This window comes from Berghia stephanieae, chromosome 8 (genome assembly GCF_034508935.2).
Source record: "Berghia stephanieae isolate SIO BIC M18660-M18661 chromosome 8, UCSD_Bste_1.3, whole genome shotgun sequence".
Classification (NCBI taxonomy): domain Eukaryota; kingdom Metazoa; phylum Mollusca; class Gastropoda; order Nudibranchia; family Aeolidiidae; genus Berghia; species Berghia stephanieae.
This window is the reverse complement of record NC_088367.1, coordinates 21,989,941-22,010,752: the sequence shown is the minus strand read 5'-3', so window position 1 is coordinate 22,010,752 and position 20,812 is coordinate 21,989,941. Positions and strand designations below refer to the sequence as shown.

Genomic DNA, 20,812 nt, shown 5'->3' with positions numbered 1-20,812 from the left:
AACGTAAAGATATAGGTGTTGCACCTTTCCGGTTTCGATTTCGCTATCAACAATGGAACAAAAAACTACTTTCAGTTTGAATTAACTTGTGTCTAGTTTTATGCTGCAATGTCTTTCAAAAGAGAGGGAAATGATTCTGGGCTTTTGTCAATTTTGCAAGTAAGGTGCATAAGAAGATTAAGACATATTACAGCGAAAGCTCCGACAAAGGGAAACAACTCAAATAATATTCCCTCAACTTAACACTGACCGTCTAGACACTTCATTTATCACTAACCCCAAGATAAAAATAAAATAAAACCTATCCTAGAACCTTTAATTTAACTCTAACCCTAATAAGGAAGAACAAACACCCTAGTACCTTTGCTAAGACTTGTGACTAACCCTAATAGAAAAAAAATCCTCCGATCTCGAGCTAACCCTAATCATTAGTAATAAATAGAAAAAACAAAAACCCGTGGACTGCTTTGCACTACCGACTACCTTTCAATCAAAATGGCGGCCGAGAATCAAAACAATGGTCAAATAAGGAAATTTTAAACTTTCACAAATCTATCAAGCAGTGATGATACTTTTCCGCGGATCCGCGGAAATCCGCGGTTTTCTTTCCTTTCCTCGGTTTTCCTCCTCAGATATTTCCTTCATTTCCTCCTTTTACTTTTTTAAAAATATTAGACCTGCATGTGTGCCGACAATTGTCGGTTTTCCGACAATCACGGTAGTTGCGATCTCCCGGATCACTTATTTTTTATTTTATTGCTAAAGTAATCTGATTGCGAGTGACGTCAATTGTCGGAGTGTCGGCGAGCCCCAACTCGACCGGCGGTGAGCAGTCAAGTGCCGACGAATGGGCGTCGGATTGCCGACAATTGTCGGCACTTTCAAGCCCTCGTTACGCTCGTTCGGCAATTATCGGGAAACTCCGCTAGTCTCCGATTCGACCGCAACTCTTCATTGTCTGAAAAACGAGTAGTGTGTCGATATAATCGAGCATGCGCAGTTCGTTAACTTTCGTTTTCATACTTTCGGTATTCCATTCAAGTAACTTTTGTTTGTTCAATTGAACGTTGCTACATTTCAATTTTATTCGCTCTATCAATAAACTTTGGGGATTTGTCGTTGTATATTTTGATCTATTACTCTTTTACATTATTTTTTGTTATCATGCCTGAACAATTCTTTGACCGTTCGTCGGATCTGAAGTCAGTTGAGAATGGTGTTCGAAATCTATTCAAATGGAATTGGCGATGATTTTCTTTCGGAGTACGTGAGAAAGCCAGCCCAGCCGGGTGCTGCATTTTGTATTTTTTTTTGCCAGTGGATTAAAGTCTAATGATTGGGATGGTTATTGCTCTTTAGAGTTAGAGATAAGATCAATTATTCCAGGTTAAAAACTACTGTGGGGGTCCGATTACGGTGGCAAAGGAAAATCATTCATAAAGAGGCATTCTTACAGACAGTCAAAGTCAAAGTGAGTAACTGTAACACAAGAGAGAAAAAAGAAAAACACCTCAGTCGTTGACGGCTGTTTTCACTGCTGAGACAGAGACTCGTCCTCTCTCCAAGCTTCACAAGATTTCTTAACTCACTCAATCATCGCCCTAGCCCAGTCTGTAGGTAGACAGGTGCCGATTAGCCATTGGACAAGTGAAGCGCAACTTTGGGTTAAAATTTGTATAACACAATTTCATATAATTATAATCACTGTTGCATTATTTTTCACAGTATATGAACGGCTCTGGTATCATTTTAAAGGGCAGAGATCAAGATTTCTTTTGATGTGATAGTGATAGAAATCAATGTTGACATATTGTATCAAAAATTATAATTTGATAAAAATAACATCATTTTAAAACTTTTGAAATCTTTTTCAAAATTGAGATAGCAAAAAAAATAAAAGAGAAGGCATCTAGATAAATCATTTGTCTGTGTCTATATCAAATTTCATAAAGATTGAAGGCAGTGCAGTATGTTTAATGTTGACCACAAGTGACCAACCCTCTTTTCTCTATGCTAAGATCCCGTTTTAATCAGTAGTCACCTTATCGAGAGGCTTCCCAGTGGGGGAATTCTCAATCAATTTTGAGCTTTTTGTAAGACTAAATTTAGAGTAGTAAAATCATCATAACTTTGGAACCGTTTATCCTAGATCCAAAAGTAAGGTATCTTATTAAATGGTTTTTAAAGGCCTATCTGTCTATGTAAAAAATAATTATTAATTTTTATTTTTGAAAAAATATCAAACTACCACTCTACCTCCATGCTGTCCCTTGTCCCTATAAATGTTTGGTACTTTTTAACATTTTAAAATAAGTATATTCGGTAGGACAATCCAAAAGAAAATGTATATGACTAAGTATGTACTGAGTTACAAAATAAAAGATCCGGTAATGCGATATGTGTGAAAAAGTTCAGACAATTTGGTCAGGACTCGCATGCAGGTCTATTAATATAATAAATCTTTAAAAAATACCTCCTTTTTAAAAAAAAAAATAAATATATATATATATATATATAAATTTCCTCCTTTTACTGGACTCCGGGCGTTTTAAAATTGTACTCAAAAGAAGTCATCCTGCCTACTTTCCTGTGGTGCAAGAATGTTCTTGGTGAGTTTTCCGTTTTTCCGAGACTTTTCCTCCTTTTTGACTTTTTGTGAGTATCATCACTGATCAAGGTTTGTTCTAGAGTTTTAAAAATGCTTCTATATGATGACAAATTGGATAAATAAACGCCTGACAAAAAATCAATGGTGAAAATATAAATTGAAAGAATACTGGGGCGGGGATGTAGGAGCTTTTGGAATGTCTCCCGAAGAAACTGTTGCATTTCCAGTAGTAACCACATTTGGTTTTTAATACTGGCCTAAAATGGCCGCTAAGATTTGAGTACGGATTTTGCTTGAACGAATTTGATTCATGGATGTGGTATACAGCTTTGCTCTGTCCTGAATTTAATTTTGGCTGCGGTTATTTGGACTCGAGTCTGAATAGCCTTCAGTAGCTATTCGGACTCAAACTCCAATGCTCATGGTTCTTTGGACTCGAATTTGAATGGTCAGTTAATTTCTAATTCTAATTGGCTGCCTCTCATCCTGGGTGAGAATAGAAAAACATTCGACCTCTCATCCTGGGTGAGAATAGAAGTAGTGGCACCTTCTCGCTATTCACACCCCTGTATTAACCAACAGGTGGGGTAGCCTAGCCACCGCCCCTTCTCGCTCTTCTCACCCCTGTATTAACCAACGGGTAGGGTTAGCTTAGACCCCGCCCCCGCCCCCACCCCCCCTTTACCTAGTTACTCTAATCAGCCACAAATCATGAGAGAAGCGAGGAGGGGCGGGGACTAGGGGGGTGAGTATATCGAGAAGGTGTCACTACCTCTATTCTCATCCAGGATGAGTATAGTCACTCCCTTTCTAATTTATTTTAGTTATTGACAATTACATAGAGGAGTGACTATTTTCATCCTGAATGAGAATAGAGGTAGTGGCACCTTCTCGCTATTCTCACCCCCCCCCCCCCCCTAGCCCCTGCCCCTCCTCACTACTCTCATCCAATCATCATCATCTCTCTCCTGACTGCTTTTAGTGGTACTAGACATAAGGATAGGACCATACTCAACGAACACCTTGCATTCAGCGAACTGAGACACCCCCCAAACCCCTTCTTTTTTTTTTTTGTACTTTAGTAAAGTACCTCTTATAGAACCAACTAATCTCAGAGCCAGCCTCAAATTTATTTAACCAGTAGGATAGACAAATTCACTTTTTAAATGTTCCTATTTTCTACTGAGACATACAGTTGAACTTCAAAATACCGAGTCGGCATTCAGTTGACAAGACACAGAGGATAGAAGAATGGAGACTGCCTCAGGCCTCACCCCACCATGCGTTAGGGATGGGGCAGGGTTAGTGTCATTCAATATTAGACAATAGTGCATGCAGAGCTCTGCCTTAGGTAGGGAGAGAAATAAACTGATGATGGGCGAAGGTGGGGAGGAGGGGGGGGGGGGGGGACCCACAAACAACCAAGGTGTTGGGTGTAGGGGAAACCATGATAAGAGATCAAAGAGAAAAAGCCGCCGGCACTTGGATGGTGGAAATGTTTTTCTTTTTTTTTTTTTTTTTGAGTGGGGGGGGGGGGGGGGGGGGTGATAATCAGAATGAGATGTGTACATTCACATTTTTAATAGTTATTGGATGGCAAGGGATGTATATTGCTGTCCCTCCAGGAAAATGCCATGGCATCCGCATATAATATGCGGCCGCATGTTTTTGTTGCATATTTAGTCTTTTTTTTTAAAATAAAAAAAATCAAAAAATCTAGACCTTTAACTAGCCATAATAGGTTAATCAAACATCTTAGCACCTTTAAAAAAAACAAAATATCAAAGAAATCTTGGGTAATTTCTTTAGATATATGTCTCGTCCGCATATCTTCAAGGTTCAAGATTGTACGTTGTAAAACTGTGGGAGAGTTAACTTTTGTAAGTCAAAAAAGAGACATACTGAGTAAAAAGAAGTTAAATGAAAAGAAAAGAAGAAAAACATTAATCCTCCCATTGCGACAGCTGCTAAGTCCACTTGAAATAAACTGTGAAAGTGTGGAAATCAAATTCAAAGGGCGTTTTGACCAAAAGTTAACTTTAAATCTCTGGAAAAGAAGGTATTTAAAAAAAATCGTTTTAAGGAAAGGACAATTCATTAAAAATTTACATACAGTAAGTTATAGCTCTACTATTAAGAATAGATGTACACCGGAAGTAGCAATATGATATACGACACTATGATATTTTATGTTATGATTTTGTTTGAGTTTGACTGATGGACTGATAAATGTTCCTCCTTTTTGACAAATTTGCGTTATCATCTATTATTATTATTATTATTATTATTATTATTATTATTATTATTATTATTATTATTATTATTATTATTATTATTATTATTATTATTATTATTATTATTATTATTATTATTATTATTATTATTTATTGTTGTTGTTGTTATTAGCATTAGGAAGTTCTATCAATCAAGATATCTGGCCCCCACAGGACAAAACATAATAGGCACTTGCTTTTTCATTTCCCTTTCTTTTTTCTTTTTTTTTTGTTTGTAGAGAAGACGCATTAATGATCTTCTAGCAGAGGACATTCCAGAGGATGAGGCAAAGCTGTTGTCAAATGGAAGGTAATTAAGGCAATATTGCAACTATTTTTTATTTTGTGATTATTATGTGATGAATTTTGTTAGCATTTTTTTTTTTTTTTTATCAGCCGTGGTCCTGGCAGCTAAGTTGGTAAAACACTTGTTTCACACTCAAAAGGGACTGGGATCTTATCCAAAGGGTAGCCAGCAATCACTGTTGTCCATTTAAGGGAATAGTAACTGAGATAAACTCTGGGTCGATTGCCTTATGGCTTTCAAGATCTGCTTTAATACACTAGTTGACTGAGTGATCCTCATCCAAACATGTCTATCCATCCTTGTTTGTTTAATACTCCAATCATATTCAGTCCTCCACTTCTTTTTTTAAATGATGATGATTACTACCTAAGCATTTGTGGTTTTGGATCTAACCTCATATGACCCGCAGAGGAAGCTCAAAGGATATTTTACGGGACACCGAACACATTTTGAAATAGTTATAGTTATAGATACTTTTTAAAAAAACATTTTAAAGTATCTGTAATTATTTCAAAATTTGTTCATGGGTGTTCTTGCAATACAATCTAGAAATGTTTGTTCCTGATTTCGATGACAACAGAAAAACTTCTAACCACAACGCAAACAAAAGAGAGAGAAAAACATAACTTGACAGTGTACATTGTGGTATTTGCTTCATGTATTCAACTATCAACATCGTAACTGCTCGTCATGATAATGCTAATGAAGAACATTGATAGCTAGTTGCTTAGTGCAATTTAATCAAAAGGATGACATTTTAAAATTCTTATCCCACATTCTCATGTCTAACAAATGTGTTAATTGATACAGAAGCTGTTTACTGTATATAACATTATGCATAAGTTATTCACTTTTCCTTTGATTTTTTTTGTTAAATCTTATTTTATACAGCGTGCTTGAAGGTTTGATGTTTTGGCCACTTGATTTATTTATATCTAAATTTTTAACACACACAATTGTCTGTACACAAATTTTCTTTTTTTGGGATTAATAAAAATTATTATTATTATTATTATTAGTAGTAGTAGTAGTAGTAGTAGTAGTAGTAGTAGTAGTAGTAGTAGTAATAGTAGTATTGTTAGTATTATTACTATTATTATTATTATTATTATTATTATTATTATTATTATTATTATTGAAAAATCGCATTCAGACACTGTTCTTTTTGGTTGGAGTGGGGGGGGGGGGGGGGGGTGATTTTATCATTTTAGATGGTAATTACATTTTTTTAAATGAATGTCCAAGCTGTCCAGGAATCAAACCCTTCAAACTTTTGAAAGATGAGCAGAGCAAATGTCAAATACTGTTCCTGTTGTAAGCGATATGATTTATTGACCATATCAAAAAACTTTTGTTAGTAAAGGCTTTTTAAAAAAAAATTGACTCTCTCCTTTTATATACAGAAAACACTAGACAGCAACATTATCTCTTTATCTATATTTTCTCTCTTCACAGATTTACCTGCTTGGTATGTAACAGTAACCCTATATTTGACACTGTTGCTATGTTAAGTGTCCACAGAAAAGGAAAGAAACACTCGGCAAGTATGTAGAATATCTCTGTGTATGCGTTATGAACAAGGAAGTTGTGAAATAATTGACATCAAAATCGCTAGTCTGGATAATATATTTTATTGAATTTTAAAGGATATCTACTTGCCCCAAAGGCCTACGCACCTAGAGACCATAAAATGTTACAAAAGCAATTTAAAATAAAACACTAACACTGGTACTCAGTCTGTCCACAATGTTAATGGCTGCCACACATCTCTCTCTCTCTCTCTCTCTCTCTCTCTCTCTCTCTCTCTCTCTCTCTCTCTCTCTCTCTCTCTCTCTCTCTCTCTCTCTCTCTCTCTCTCTCTCTTTCTCTCTCTCTCATTTAAAAAAAAAATCAACTCCCATGCTCATGCTTCTTTTACCCAATTGTTGTCGATTTTATTGTTTTAGTCTCTTTGTCTTTGTCTTTTTGTCCAGCTATCACATTTTAGCATTTTTATTTTTTAAGATGACCTGCATCTGTTGAGAGAGTGCTTCATTTTAACAACCAAGATGCAGTATTCATTTTGTTATAGTGATGCTAAACTGCTAGAAGCCGTGGACTGTGTAAAAAAGTAAAAGTAATTTCCAAAGATGAAAATGACAGCTTTGAAAAAATACAAAATACCAACCACAGAACACTCTGGGCTCAAAACCATTCTTCAGCTAATAACAAACACAATATAAACATTGCTATATCGCTTAAAATCCGAACAGATGCCTGAAAAGTGTTTGGTAAGTCTTTACAGTTGTTACTATCTCGAAATGTAAAGAAGTAGAAGTACGATATTTCATCTTGCATATTAAGCAAAGTGATTTGAGCACATTTAATGGCTGATAAATTCTCCAGTTTTTAGAAAAAATTATATTAAAAGATGAGACACCAAACTTGGAGCTACCATCACTATGCAACGATTGATGTTTGTTGATTGATTTTGGAACTTATTAATTAGCTACTTAATATCTAAAGTTACAACATTATGTTGTTTGAAACAGAATCTTTGCTCGTTCAGTTATTTTCACTTTTCTTTACCTTCCTTTCCTAAGGTGCAGAATTTCAGATGAGAAAAAAAGAAGAATTGAAAAAGTTGATAGCTAAAAGACGACATGAGCAATTTCTTAACACCGGGTCAGCTTCCATAGTAATGGTGAGTGTGTCTTTTTCAGGACATAAGAAAGCTATATTATTATTATTATTATTATTATTATTATTATTATTATTATTATTATTATTATTATTATTATTATATGAAATCCCCCAATTGTACAGTAATCAAGAACAAAACAATTACCTCGTAGTGCCTTATTGCATGTGGTGAATTTTAGTTTTGTTACCAAAAATAGAAGTGCACCAAGCTTTAAAAATTGGGAAGGGGAATAAGTGTAAAATTGTGCTGCTTCAAAACTATTGATTGAAGTTGATATTGATCCACCTCAAGAGATTTATCTGAAACCTTAAAATTAAGATGAAAAATATTAAAGCTTGAGATACGTATAATATATTATGGTATTATCCAAAAATTATCGAGCACTAGGTAACCGCCAACTCTCATATGTATATTTTCAAAACTCAATTCAACAACCACAACACCTCAGTAAAATTGCAAAAACACAAAAACCAAAGCAAGCAACAAAGATTAAGCTTTGTACATGAAGACAAAACACCAACATCGTCATCATCATCATCATTTTTATTATTGTTATTATTATTATTATTATTATTATTATTATTATTATTATTATTATTATTATTATTATTATATTTATTGTTGTTGTTATTATTATTATTATTATTATTATTATTATTATTATTATTATTATTATTATTAATATTATTATTATTAATATTATTATTATTATTATTATTATTATTATTATTATTATTATTATTATTAAGACTCCATTCCCTGCCTTGGCTTGTTTGTATGATGATATACTGTGTTGTAAATCACTGAGACTTTTGTGATAAAAATAATGATTAACATTATAAATTCATTTTCGATAATCTTCTACTTTCAGGCTGATTCCCAGCACACAGGAATTTTATCATCTTTGCCATATGATTCCAGAATGAGAAGAAATAACAGAGTAAAACCTGGAGATAGGAAGCCCCGTGTAGAACTTCATCAGTCCGATACAGACATCAACACTAATGCTACATCTAAACCAGGCAACTCTGATCAGCATTTGTCTTCAACTTACCAGTCAACCCCATGGCAACAAGTATGTGAGAAACAGACTCAAGGTGACATAGTGAAACACAAATCGCAATTGAAAAATATATTTCGTAAGAGGATTAACGACGATGCATCATTACGACTTCATCCATATACTCCCAAGTATAGAACTCTTTCTAGTAAAACTCAGCTCAGTGGTAAAATCTCTCTCCCAGCGTCAAGTTCTGAAACGTCCACAAAACAACTATCTCATGCTGTTTGTGTTCAGGGGACCTATGGTAATGACCCACAGTCATTAAACATAGAAATAACTGGCCAACCTGGTAGGAAAGACAAAGAATCTTTTAATTTTAATGTGTGTGCATCCACCAGCCATACCAATGACACTTTAAAACCTTCATTAGGTGCCCGTTTATCACCGTCATCCTCTCAACAAAGTGCAATGTCTTCTTTGTTGACCTGTAAAAAAAATTTGGATTCATCTCTTGGATTCTCTCAAGTGTCTGATGCAGTTTCTACAACAACCGAAAAGAATAAAGCCTTGAAATATCATCATATCCAAGGGTAAGTGTGGAAAAAAAATTGGACTAGATTAGTAATTTACATTTCACATTTGATTTTTCCCTCTTCTTTTGAAATAACGAGTAAATAAGAATATTAACATTTAAGAAATAAAAAATGAAATAAAAATAAATTTGAGATTTTACATCCTTTATACGTCTAAAAAAATGTAATGGTCGTTATTAGGCTGAAACCTTACAAAACATTTGGCTGAGTCATAATAAAGACTATATTTATTTTTGCCAACTCTGGTCGTACTGTATTTCAGCGTATATATTGTGGGGTTTCTTCTTCTTTTTCTTTCCCCTCATTTGTGTTGTTTGAATGCATATATTACAGGCATGCCTACCGTCCCAGAAATTCTGGATTTGTCCCGGAAATTTGTAAATAAAAATGGCTGTCCCAGGAAATACGGAAGTTTACTTTATGTCACAGAAATTTTTAAAAATCAACCATTATACTACCACAGCATCATCATCCCTACCACCACTAGAACAACTACCACCACTTCATCATCCCTACCACCACTACTACAACTACCACCACCACATTATCATCCCTACTATCACTACTACAACTAACACCTCATCATCATCCCTACCACCACTACTACAAATACTACCACATCAGATTCTTATCACCACTATTACAACAACAAATACCACATCATCACCCCTACCACCACTACTGCAGCAACTACCACCACATCATCATCCCTACCGCCACTACTACATCATCATCCCTACCACTACTACTACAACTACTACCACATCATCATTCCTACCACCACTACTACAACAATTCATCATCCCTACCACCACCACTACCTACTACTACTACCACATCATCTTCCCTACCACCACTAAAACAACTACCACCACATCATCATTCCTACCACCACTACTACAACCATCCCCACCACCAGATCATCAGCCATTAACAAACCTTATAATTTGGAAATTGGTAAGCTATTCTCTCTCACAAGGGTTGGAGAAAAGTGCCCTCCTTTTTTGGGGTCAGTCATTCTCACCAGTGGCATTATTATCTTGATGAGTTATCCAAGTACAGTAGAATTACTTTAAACCGAAATTTTGGGGACCTTCTAAACCATTTCGGTTTAAAGACATTTTGGTTTAAAGCAAGTTCCCGTTTTGCAATGTTTTTCAAGGGTAGTAACTAGCCTATTTAAGGAATTTGTTCATTTAATCGTATCATGGGTTTCCCGTTAAATGGAGTTGTTGAATAAATGCTGTCTTCGTAACCATTAATTGTTTTTTTTTGTTTTTGTTTTTTTTTTGTGTGTGTTTTAAAAATATTTTTGGGGGTTTTTGTTTTCAATTCAAAATTGTTGAAAGAGTTGAGTTCGGGATGTCGTGTATTTTACATATCTCCGTCTTGATCAACTTTTTTTTTTCATAGACTTCACATAGTATTTTGATTTTAAACTCAAACGTGTAAGCACAGTGCTTTCTTTTAGACATCTTTTAGTAAAATGCAAAGCTTAAATAAGATCGAAAGTTCTTGTGCGATAATTGATAATGAATGATGTGCAGCTACTCAGAGGTGAAGTGAAATGGAAATGAAAAGGCGTGTCAATGCTAAGCTGTCTACTACACATCTCTCTTTTGTTGAAAAGCCATTAGGTTCAAAGGCCTAATTACATAGAACCTCCCCCCCCCCCCCCTCACACACCCATTTAAACAAAGTGGAAATGAAATGGCATGTCAATGGTAAGTTATCTACCACCCCCCCCCCTCCTTATCGTCGTGTTGAAAATCCAGTCAGTTCCAAAGCATCAACACACGAGCGAGAACATCTCGCTTGCGTGATTCTACACCCCAACTCCCCTCTTTCCTCATTTTTTGCCTGCCAGTCAACCGCTGTCTTCCTTTGTCTGTGCGATTGTGGTGTGAATGCCCTGGGTGTTGGCCAAGCCCAAGTGCAGTGATTGAAGTGTTTGCCCCCCCCCCCCCCCCCCCCACCCCACCCATCACCCTCATCTTATACTTACGCTCTATTTAATATCGCCGGGCATTATTACGTGTGGCCACCTTCCCGAATTTTTGAATACAAATAGAGAGAGAAAAGGGGAAGGTGCTCTCAGGTTGTTTCGGTTTAAAGAAAGTCCTGCTTAGAAGTATTTCGGTTCATCGTAAGAATTAATACAAAGATAATGAAGAAACTCGTACAATTTATTAAATTCTTTGCGGTTTAAGGTATTTTTCGGTTTAGCTTCTTTCGGTTTAAAGTAATTTTACTGTAATATTATATTATTAAAACAGTGAGTGAGGAAACCCCTTTTGTTGCAAGCAGATTAGTAACTACACATGCTTATGATAACCTCTAGCACCATTGTAACCATATTATGCTCTTGATACCATACGTTTGGCTGTCTTTTTAAGACATTACTATTGCGCAACATATTGTTTCTGAAATTTGAGGTTTTATCTGTAAAATGTCCCTGATGTATTGTTATTGTTACATTTTATTTGTGCTGCAGCATGGACACCTTGCAATTTGTTACAAGTGGTCAGCATATTACGATGTATTACAGTTCTGTCTGATCTGATTCTTCCCATAAAGTCATTTTCTTTTCATTGTTTGACAAAGTAACATCTTCATGCAGTAATTTACAAATGGAATGTAGTACACATTAAGGGTGGTCATAAGTGATGATTCAATTGAAAAGTTCAAGATAGAAAAGGGTATTAATGACGTACAGAAAATGCTTGCTTTAAAAAATGCAATAGTCAGTTGAAAGCCCCAGAAAATGAGCTAAATCCACCCTTTTTTAGCTCATGTTCTGGTGCTTTCTTTCAACTACCACTAGCTGTTGCATTCAGTCAGTAGGTATATTGAGAAAGTACAATCATGTGTCTCATAATGTAAACGTTTTATAATGATGCATGTGCTGTACACAGTACTGTCAATGAATCAATGTTAAAAGGTTGTCTAAAATTGAAAATGATTGTATTGGGAACTATTTCTGATAAATAAACTGTTTTGTGCCTCTTATAAAGGATTTGATAGTTTATGACTTTGAACAGAGGAAATTGTGATGTGCGAAATAAAGACATTCATAGACTTAAAAGCACTGAATAGTGAATCTGTCCACGTCTCTGATTGAAAGTGAATGGGATGATGATGATACATTTTCATTAAAAGTCATGAAGACTGATGTAGTTAGGAGCAGTGATGGAGCAGTAGCTCATGTTTCAATGTGGGAACGAAATAATAATAAAAAATTGATATAATTATTGAAGACAGAGATAATCATGTGAAAAAGTGTGAATGAATAATCAGGTCAGGTTTTGGCTAAAGTTACTTCTGAAGAAATTAGTTTTTAAAATGTATAATGTAAAAAATACAGCTGAGCTGTGGGTCAATAAAAAGGGGCCTTGGGACATTTGTAAAATAGGGAGTGAAAAGTGATTTTAAGAAGCAAACAAGTTCAAGAAAAATAGATACATGGCTCTTAACTAAATATCACTGGCTATAGTCTTTTAACCTCCCATGGTGGGCAGGAGGTCACTTGCTGTATCTTTTATCCCCTATATCTGTTTTCTGAGTTGCTTTCTGTCTTTGTCTTGGAATGGGATTACTTGATTTTGTCCTGGTCCTTGCCTGTATAATGTTAGTTTTGGGAATTTATTTTTTTTCCCTTGTAAATCATCTCTCTGTTATGTGCTGATTGTTATGTTTTTGTTTTGGACACATCCTGTTAACATTTGAGTGTAATCCTCTCAGTGGGATCTTGTGCTTGTGTCTTGATGAGACTTTTACGTCATCTCAAAATATGCACATTGATAATATGCTCTTGGAATCTACATCTTTTCGCTAATAAATCATTCACCTCTTTATTTACACTGAAACGACTTACATGTGTTGCAAGAGCTGTAAAACCCTTTAGAACCACACAAAAAAAAAAAACAAACAAATAAATACCACAGTGTGATTTAAATACTCAAAAACTTGAAACTGATTGCCTATTACTTTGTACTGCTGAAAATGTAACCTCTTCCCCCCCCCCCTCTCTTTTTACCAAAAAAATATATAAAATTACCACCTCATTATGTCTTTAATAGTTGGACTATCTCATTAATATATTTTCAATGACACTTAAATGACGCAAGTACTACTAGCACCTTAAACCAGACAAAATAATTAATTTTTGTCCTTTGTCTGCACAGATCTGGCTGGAAACGAGACTGGGATGGAAAATGGATAAAAGATGAAGAGGCCGAATTTGATTCAGATGAAGAACCTCCGGATCTGCCATAACAATGACGATTATTTTTATTATCATAATTACAAAATCCATTACTGTAGTTGCAACAGCATCATCATCATCATCATCATCATCATCATCTCTAATTATAAAGGGAGGTAATTTAACAAGAGTGATTTAACTTTTTAAATAGCATCTCAACAGTTTTGTTTTAAAAAAAGAAAAAATTGAGATAGCCAAAGACTAATGACAAGAAAATAATTATGCATGGGGAAAAATATGAAAACAAAATTGTGGTACTTGGGTAGAATTGACTTGACCTGCTTTAGTGAATTTATTATATTTTTTTCTGAATAATGTGGTCATGATTTGTTACAGATTTTCAAACCTCGGATCATCAGATGTGTTAGTAGTTACACTAGGTGGTGGTTGTAGAAATATTTATGGTTATATTATATATTAATTTGTCATTTTCATACAGTCACATCTTTGTGTACTTAAACGCATCATCCAGATGTCACATTCAAATTAGATAGATGGAAATGAGATAATTTTTGTGGCATTTGCATTTGGAAGAATGTAGCCTATTGATGACTGTCACTGTGTCTGTCTGGTAGATTAAGTTTATCATGGCCTTAATTGCTTCAATTTTGGGATTTGCTGGAAGATCTCCCTCAAAAAAGTTGAATCTCTCTTTATATTCTAAATCCCAAATCTCCCAACAATTTTTTAAAAAGGTGTTGGCTAGTCAACTATATCAGACTTAATTAATTTTAATATGCTCTCATTTTACTTAAGTCAATTTAAATGTTGGTCGACAGGCTTCAGAATGTCAGTTGGTGCACTCACCATATTAAGTGTTTTTTATTTGAGTTTTACAGAAGTGGATGCTATACACACCAAAAGAAAAACCCCGTTAAAAATGCAGTGGCAGCTGGGGCAAATAATTGCATTAGAAGGTATGCGATGTGGATTCCTCATTTTTTGGTCAACATTCCTCATTTTCATGTTTCTGATTCCTCATAGCCATGTGTCAGGGTAGGCATGTCTATCTATTTTGGTGCAGTGCACTTTGGCGTAATTGAAATCACCAGGAACAAGCTAATGACCTGAATTGATGTCAAGTTGATTCCAGAATCATTCACCTGTTTGTCTAGTGCTAAATTTGCTTGAAACTTTCTGTGAATCCCCATAAAGTACATTTTTTACTATTGGGACAGTATGAAGGTTTCATTGAAAATCTTCAGACCTGAATGAAGTCTGGTTGCAAGGATATGCTGACAAAGTAATCCATTGAATGTTGTGAATTGGCATCCACAAGAATCAACCTGCACATCAGTGCACCCATCATCACAAAAACTTCCACCGGGAAGAGAGGCAACCTCTTTTTGGCAACAGTGAATTGTTTCTGAAGTTTTTTATGTGTGCCAACAAGATCTTTTATTGTGTCATCAAGTGCTTTCTGATCAGTATCAAGATGGAAACCTGAAATGTCTGTCTGTTCAGCCACATCCTTTTAAAATGAGCCTAGACTGTCTTCACAATCCTGTAAAAGAAATACCAAGATTACGTTAATATATAGATCAAATAGTACATTATTGACCTACCACCTATCGTGTCAATCTGGTATTATGTCCGAATAAACAAGTCAAGAAAAATTGAACTGACCAGAACTGGGAATTTTAATTTTAATATTTTTGAGATCAAAGAAAACTTAAGCCCCATTTCCTCAAATATGCAAGTCATTCATTTTACAGGTCAAAATAATTTTTTTTTAAAAGAGTTTTTCTCTGACTTCAAATGCCAATAGGGCCTGAACCTTATGATGAATTGCAAAATGGTTTGGCATATTTATGTGGAAATCTATTCTTTAAAAAAAAATAGGGTTGGGGATCAACATTGCTCCGTACAGCAAATGTTAAATATTTATTATCGAGCACAGAATTACTGACAAACCTAAAAATTCTAAAACTATTTATTTACAAACTCATGTAAGAGTAACATGGAAATCTTTTAAAAATTAAATGTAATTCTATCACCTGTGGAATCACACTATGTATGCACAGAAAATCTGCTGTACTGTAATGCTCGGGCAATAATTGGCCTTCGGCCTAAAAAATAATTAAATAAAGAGCTGTGTATTTCCTACACCAGTAAACAGAATACACACATATGTCAGTATTCTCTACACGGGAAATTCCATTGAGTGTCACAAGCGCTGCACCTAACCTAACTTCTTGTAGATGCTGCTGGCTATAACCAATAAAAATGGACAAACTTAGCCCATAATATTTTAAATTTCTGGGAATGTTTGTTTTTTCTTTTTTATTTCATATAATTTATTTATAATTTTTTTTTTTAATTTGTGGCACGCATGTGTATTTTGTACATACATAGGGAATACATTCTTCTGTAAAAAATGTTTGATTGGTCATTCTGCTGATGTGGGCAGATTGCCTTTAGGTTTGGTTTCCCGATGAAAACATGCCTAAGAGAAGGCCGTTTTTTTTTTTTTCGTCTAGAAGTTTGACATCCTTCAAACTAAATGTCATTTTTTCTAGTTTCACAAAGCAATGAATAAGCTTCTTGGCTGCAGCATCCTGGTATTCATGCGGTCTATACACCATAGACTCTTTTGTCTGAAAGAAGCTGACATACTCTTTCATGATAGCCAGCACTGAAATGTATAGCTCTAACTGCAGCTCTCTCTTTGCATTCAAACAAAATCTTGGTAACAATTAACAGTCCTCCCCTTCCTTTCCTCTCCATCTTTTGTTTTCTTCTTCTCTCCAATGTGGCACAAAAGTTTAACACATCTTTCATCTCTTTAAAATTCAGTTTTTTCCTCACCATCATCTTTTTCATCACTGGCAAATAAATGTTTTGTCTTTCTTGTCTACAAAATAAAAATAAAACAGTCTTAAGGCATCCCACATCTGGGTAGTCTCCATGGCACTGTCATATGTGGAAAGCCATCTTGTTGTAGAAGAGTACTGTGGGATGCATTAAGTTTAAGGTAGCTTCAAGTAAGAGCACAACTCTTGTATACATGACTTGTGCTGAGCACACCACTTTAAGTCTGTACTCAAATCTGCAAAAAAAAAATTCTCCACATGACGCTGAAATGGAGAACATAATTTCTTGGCAACAATGCTCAGATGATGGCATGAATCTCCATCAATGTCTAAAAGATGAGTGGCATTTCGCTTTCTCGACACCAGAAATATGTCCAATCATCACTGCGCACGAATAAAAATAAGAGTAGTTATCAGATTGCTCCATGGTATGGAAAGGTCTTTAAACATATCTACGATAGCATCATATAGTCTCCGAGTCACATCTCATAATCTCCACAGATGCAAGATGTCTTTCTGTTTTTCACATAACTATCAAGCACACAGAGAGCCTTCTTGTTGCTAGAGTTTTTGGCCTCATCAATATTCAATGTGTTATGGACTTATACATAGAGTTACTCTAGGAAAGAGTTGCTCCCCTTAGTTATTAGCTAATTGATTTTAGTTACAGCTTAATTAGTTATTATTCAGTAAGTCCATTGTTAAAATATTATTTGTGCTTAACAAATATCAGAGTGGCATGCCCTAGATAAGGATGCACTCTTTGTTGCTTGCTTTCCATAGTTGAGTTACTTATACTATTTTCCCTTCTTAAAATGTTGTTGCGATACATTTGTATATACTCTAACTTATACACAGTAAAAAACTGTTCTCTCACATATCACTTAACGCTTCTGAGTTGAGTGATTCCACAATATTAATCTGGGGTCCCGTCAAAAACACAACACAATGAAAAGGGAGTTGTTTGCAAGTCACTAAAGAGATTCTGTGATTGTCTTTGCTAAGCCAAACTTTAATTTCTCAGAGTGACATGTGCCAGGATAGCAGGATCTTTCGCATGATACTTAGCAACATCCACCAATGCATTTGCATATGTCTCAGACATTGTGTGTTCAAACATTTTGGATACCATGCCAAAGGCACAACAGTATTTCCCCTCTTTAAAGAATGTAGATATATCCTCCTGTGTAAAGCAACCAATATTCCTCGTTAAGGGATTAAGACTGTCAATTAGTAGCATACCTCCAAAACATTGAAAATTACAATCTTTACATTAAACTGTAGAAGACCTATACTTACAGTTACTGATGCTCGAACAGAATCTTTTATGTTTATGAGTGGCAAATCGATGGTTTCTGTTTATGAACATAACGATCATTGATGAGTCTTCGATCATGGTGAATCATGACATCACACAAGGTTTTAACAGTCTCCTTGATGATCTTAGTGGTATGGTCATCTTGAAAGTTTACAAAATGGATGTCTCTGCAATGACTGTCTAGATGGGTAAAAAAATGAGGATGCACAATGTCCAGAATTTTTATCGTAATTTTAGGAATAGTTATATGGTGAACACCAGTAGTAATGGCATGTTGCAATAAATGAGCCCTAAATACAGAATCCGTTGTGGAAACAAGTTTAAACATTTGTGGTGTGTTGTATTTTAAACCACCATGATCCTTCAGTTTTGTGAATGCGGACCTTTCTTCTATATCCTCGGAATGCTGTGTTGATATGTATTGTGTACATTTGTTGCAGTTTATTTTGTCAATGATTTTTCCGACTATATAGCCATTCATGTTATCCAATGCGCTTTCGTGATACTCGCTTGGGTTTAATAATATTTTCTGAGAATTCTCTCAAAAGTGGCGTATCGTTCGAGTTGGTTGACGAAGGATTGGGACGGAAAATTGTAATTCCGGGTTCAACAACAGTTGGCAAAGGAGTTGCGTTCGCATTCTTTGATGGTGTAATGCCATTCTTTTGGAGTAACGCTCTTAATGCATATTGATATTGGGGTTGTTATTCCATCCACCACGTCCTCTTACCATCGAGAAAAAGGTCTCCAAATGATCCTGACTTAACTTGTATGTCAACAAGTATTTGAAGCCAGTGTCGTCATTTGACAGCAGAGCTGTGGACAATTTCTTGACTGAATGCAACGTCACTATGAAACCAATGAATGCTGTTTTCCTCGGACCATTGATCAAAGGTCTCCCATTTGGTTCCTTTAATTGTGTGATGTATGAGCTTATGTCATCAATGGCTTTACACTTAATCATCAAGTTGTGTTTGTCAATGCGGCTTTTGAATCCCTTGGCAATAGGATTTGAAGAGTTACAGATATCAAAAGCCTCATTAAAGACCTTGATTAATCTTGTAGTTTCTCCGCTGTCAGCGAATTCAGGCAAATGGAGATGTCCCCTGCAGAAATCGATGTCAGTTGCAACAGAGTTACTTAGAGTTTGCATGGCCAATTTCACTTTCATTTTGTTCTTGTGGAAAGCATTATGAATTGTCTTTAGTTTATTAGCAAAAGCAAGGTTATCTTTTAGTTGTAGTTTATGGAGCGCTTCAATATACTCCCACTTGATAACATTTCCATTTGAAACAATCATCTTCTTGTCACCTAATATGTTCCGAACATTTTTGATCAAGTGGCAGGTGTGTATTAAAGAGTAAACTGATTTCCCGCTTGACGGAAGTGGAAATGTGTGAACATATTCTTCTTCAAAGCTGCAGCCAAGATTATGAGCCATCGCTTGATTTATGTGTGATCCATCACATACAACTGCCCTGACACAGAATCTGTAATCGTTTATCAAAACAATTGCCTCCTTGACTATATTGGCTTGGACCATTGCCGACAGCTTGTTGATGAAAAAATGCCCAATCGGTTGTTTCCAGTGGCCCCTCAATCCAACCTTCACCTGCGCTTTTATCCTCAGTCCTTTACTTGATATTGTTCTTGGAAGCAACTTCAAATGCAAGAGAACTAAAGTCTTTCAGAGTCAGACTATAACAAAATCGGTAGTGCATATAGAGCATAATTGAAAAATGTCTCTTCCTGCATATAATTGAAGACAGCTTTTCTCAGATGCATAGCCAAAGCTGGTATTTTCTAAGCCGCCTTCCTCTTTGTGCAGCTTCACATATCTTCCAAGGGTCTTATAATTGAGATCGTAATAATTCGCTGCCTGTCTGGTAGGGGTGTCATCAAGAACAGCTTCTACTGCAGCCTTCATCTGGTCACGGGAGAAAAAAAAATCTCTCTGTCTGTTATATTCTAATAGTTTCGCATGACTTTGGACAAACCAATTGTTGTATTTTTGGTAAGATGGTTATGATAAAAGGAGATCTAAATCAATGGAACACGAAACACAGCTTATTCGTTTTCTATTTACAACGGAAGACGTTGCTCTTTTAACACCAAAGGTTTCATACAGTCACAAGAGTTACAAAAGTGACTCGTCATTCGTACATTCATTCATTCATTCGCACATTATTAATTTCTTAATACATTACACCAATCAAATAATATTTAGAGTTAAAAGTAGCTCAGGATTAATTTAGTACAAACATAATATGAGCAAGAAATAACAAGGAGTGCAGGGGATAGAGAGCTGATGGGATTTTCTTCATCACATCCCCCAGAAGCTGCAAATTCAGGAAATTTCTTCAATACCATCTGCTTGTTTAGAGGATTGATTCCACAAGCGCGAAATCCTGATACAAGGTTGTCACGGCCATGCATCTCCAATCTATTCATCAGTTTGCATAAAAGTGTAGGAAACTTCATCTTGTCCAGAGACGTTGCTGTTGGTGTTTTCATTTTATACTCTTCCATGATTTTTTGCCATTGTCTCTTCGTTGATACATCCAATGGCTGACATTTGTCAGTGCTGTTTGATGGGAGGAGAACAAAACGAATATTCTTTTCAGCACACAAGTTCAAAACTTTAGGGCTCAAATGTGAACTTAAATTGTCCCCAATTACAACTTTCTGCCCATCGTTTCGGCGAGCCCAAGGTAAAACAATAGAGGAGAACCATTGCTCAAAGTGTTCGCTGTCCATCCATCCACTACGGGTACGACTGTAACAAGTGCCCTTAGGACCCCCTTCACACCATGAGTTCCACAAATGCTGTGACTTGTATACAACATATGGGGGCAGTACTTCTCCCCAACATAACTGTGATGTTTCCTTTCGAATGATTTATTATCCTTTCGGGATATTTAACACCTCGTCAAAAGACGCATTTTTTAAG

At 35.6% G+C, this 20,812-nt stretch overlaps 1 protein-coding gene across 2 annotated transcripts; it reads left to right on the top strand.

Annotated features, from left to right (window-relative positions):
- The first annotated feature begins 39 nt into the window (after positions 1–39).
- Positions 40–16,604, top strand: LOC144978372 (uncharacterized). Of its 2 annotated transcripts, none has more exons than XM_078924309.1 (6): positions 40–159; positions 5,121–5,191; positions 6,644–6,732; positions 7,771–7,871; positions 8,743–9,464; positions 13,652–16,604. In XM_078924309.1, exons 1-6 carry the CDS (start codon positions 109–111, stop codon positions 13,740–13,742), a joined length of 1,125 nt encoding a protein of 374 aa, XP_078780435.1. In that variant the 5' UTR covers positions 40–108; the 3' UTR covers positions 13,743–16,604. The 2 variants fall into 2 exon arrangements, with proteins under 2 accessions (XP_078780435.1, XP_078780436.1); XM_078924310.1 differs by lacking the exon at positions 40–159 and adding an exon at positions 1,014–1,263.
- Positions 16,605–20,812: the final 4,208 nt, after the last annotated feature.

Excerpts from the sequence above, each read along its gene's own strand:
- LOC144978372 (XM_078924309.1), top strand. The coding sequence starts at position 109 with ATGTCTTTCAAAAGAGAGGGAAATGATTCTGGGCTTTTGTCAATTTTG. Across the intron at positions 160-5,120 it reads GGCTTTTGTCAATTTTGCAA|AGAAGACGCATTAATGATCT; the intron begins GTAAGGTGCATA and ends TTTTGTTTGTAG. Across the intron at positions 7,872-8,742 it reads GGTCAGCTTCCATAGTAATG|GCTGATTCCCAGCACACAGG; the intron begins GTGAGTGTGTCT and ends TTCTACTTTCAG.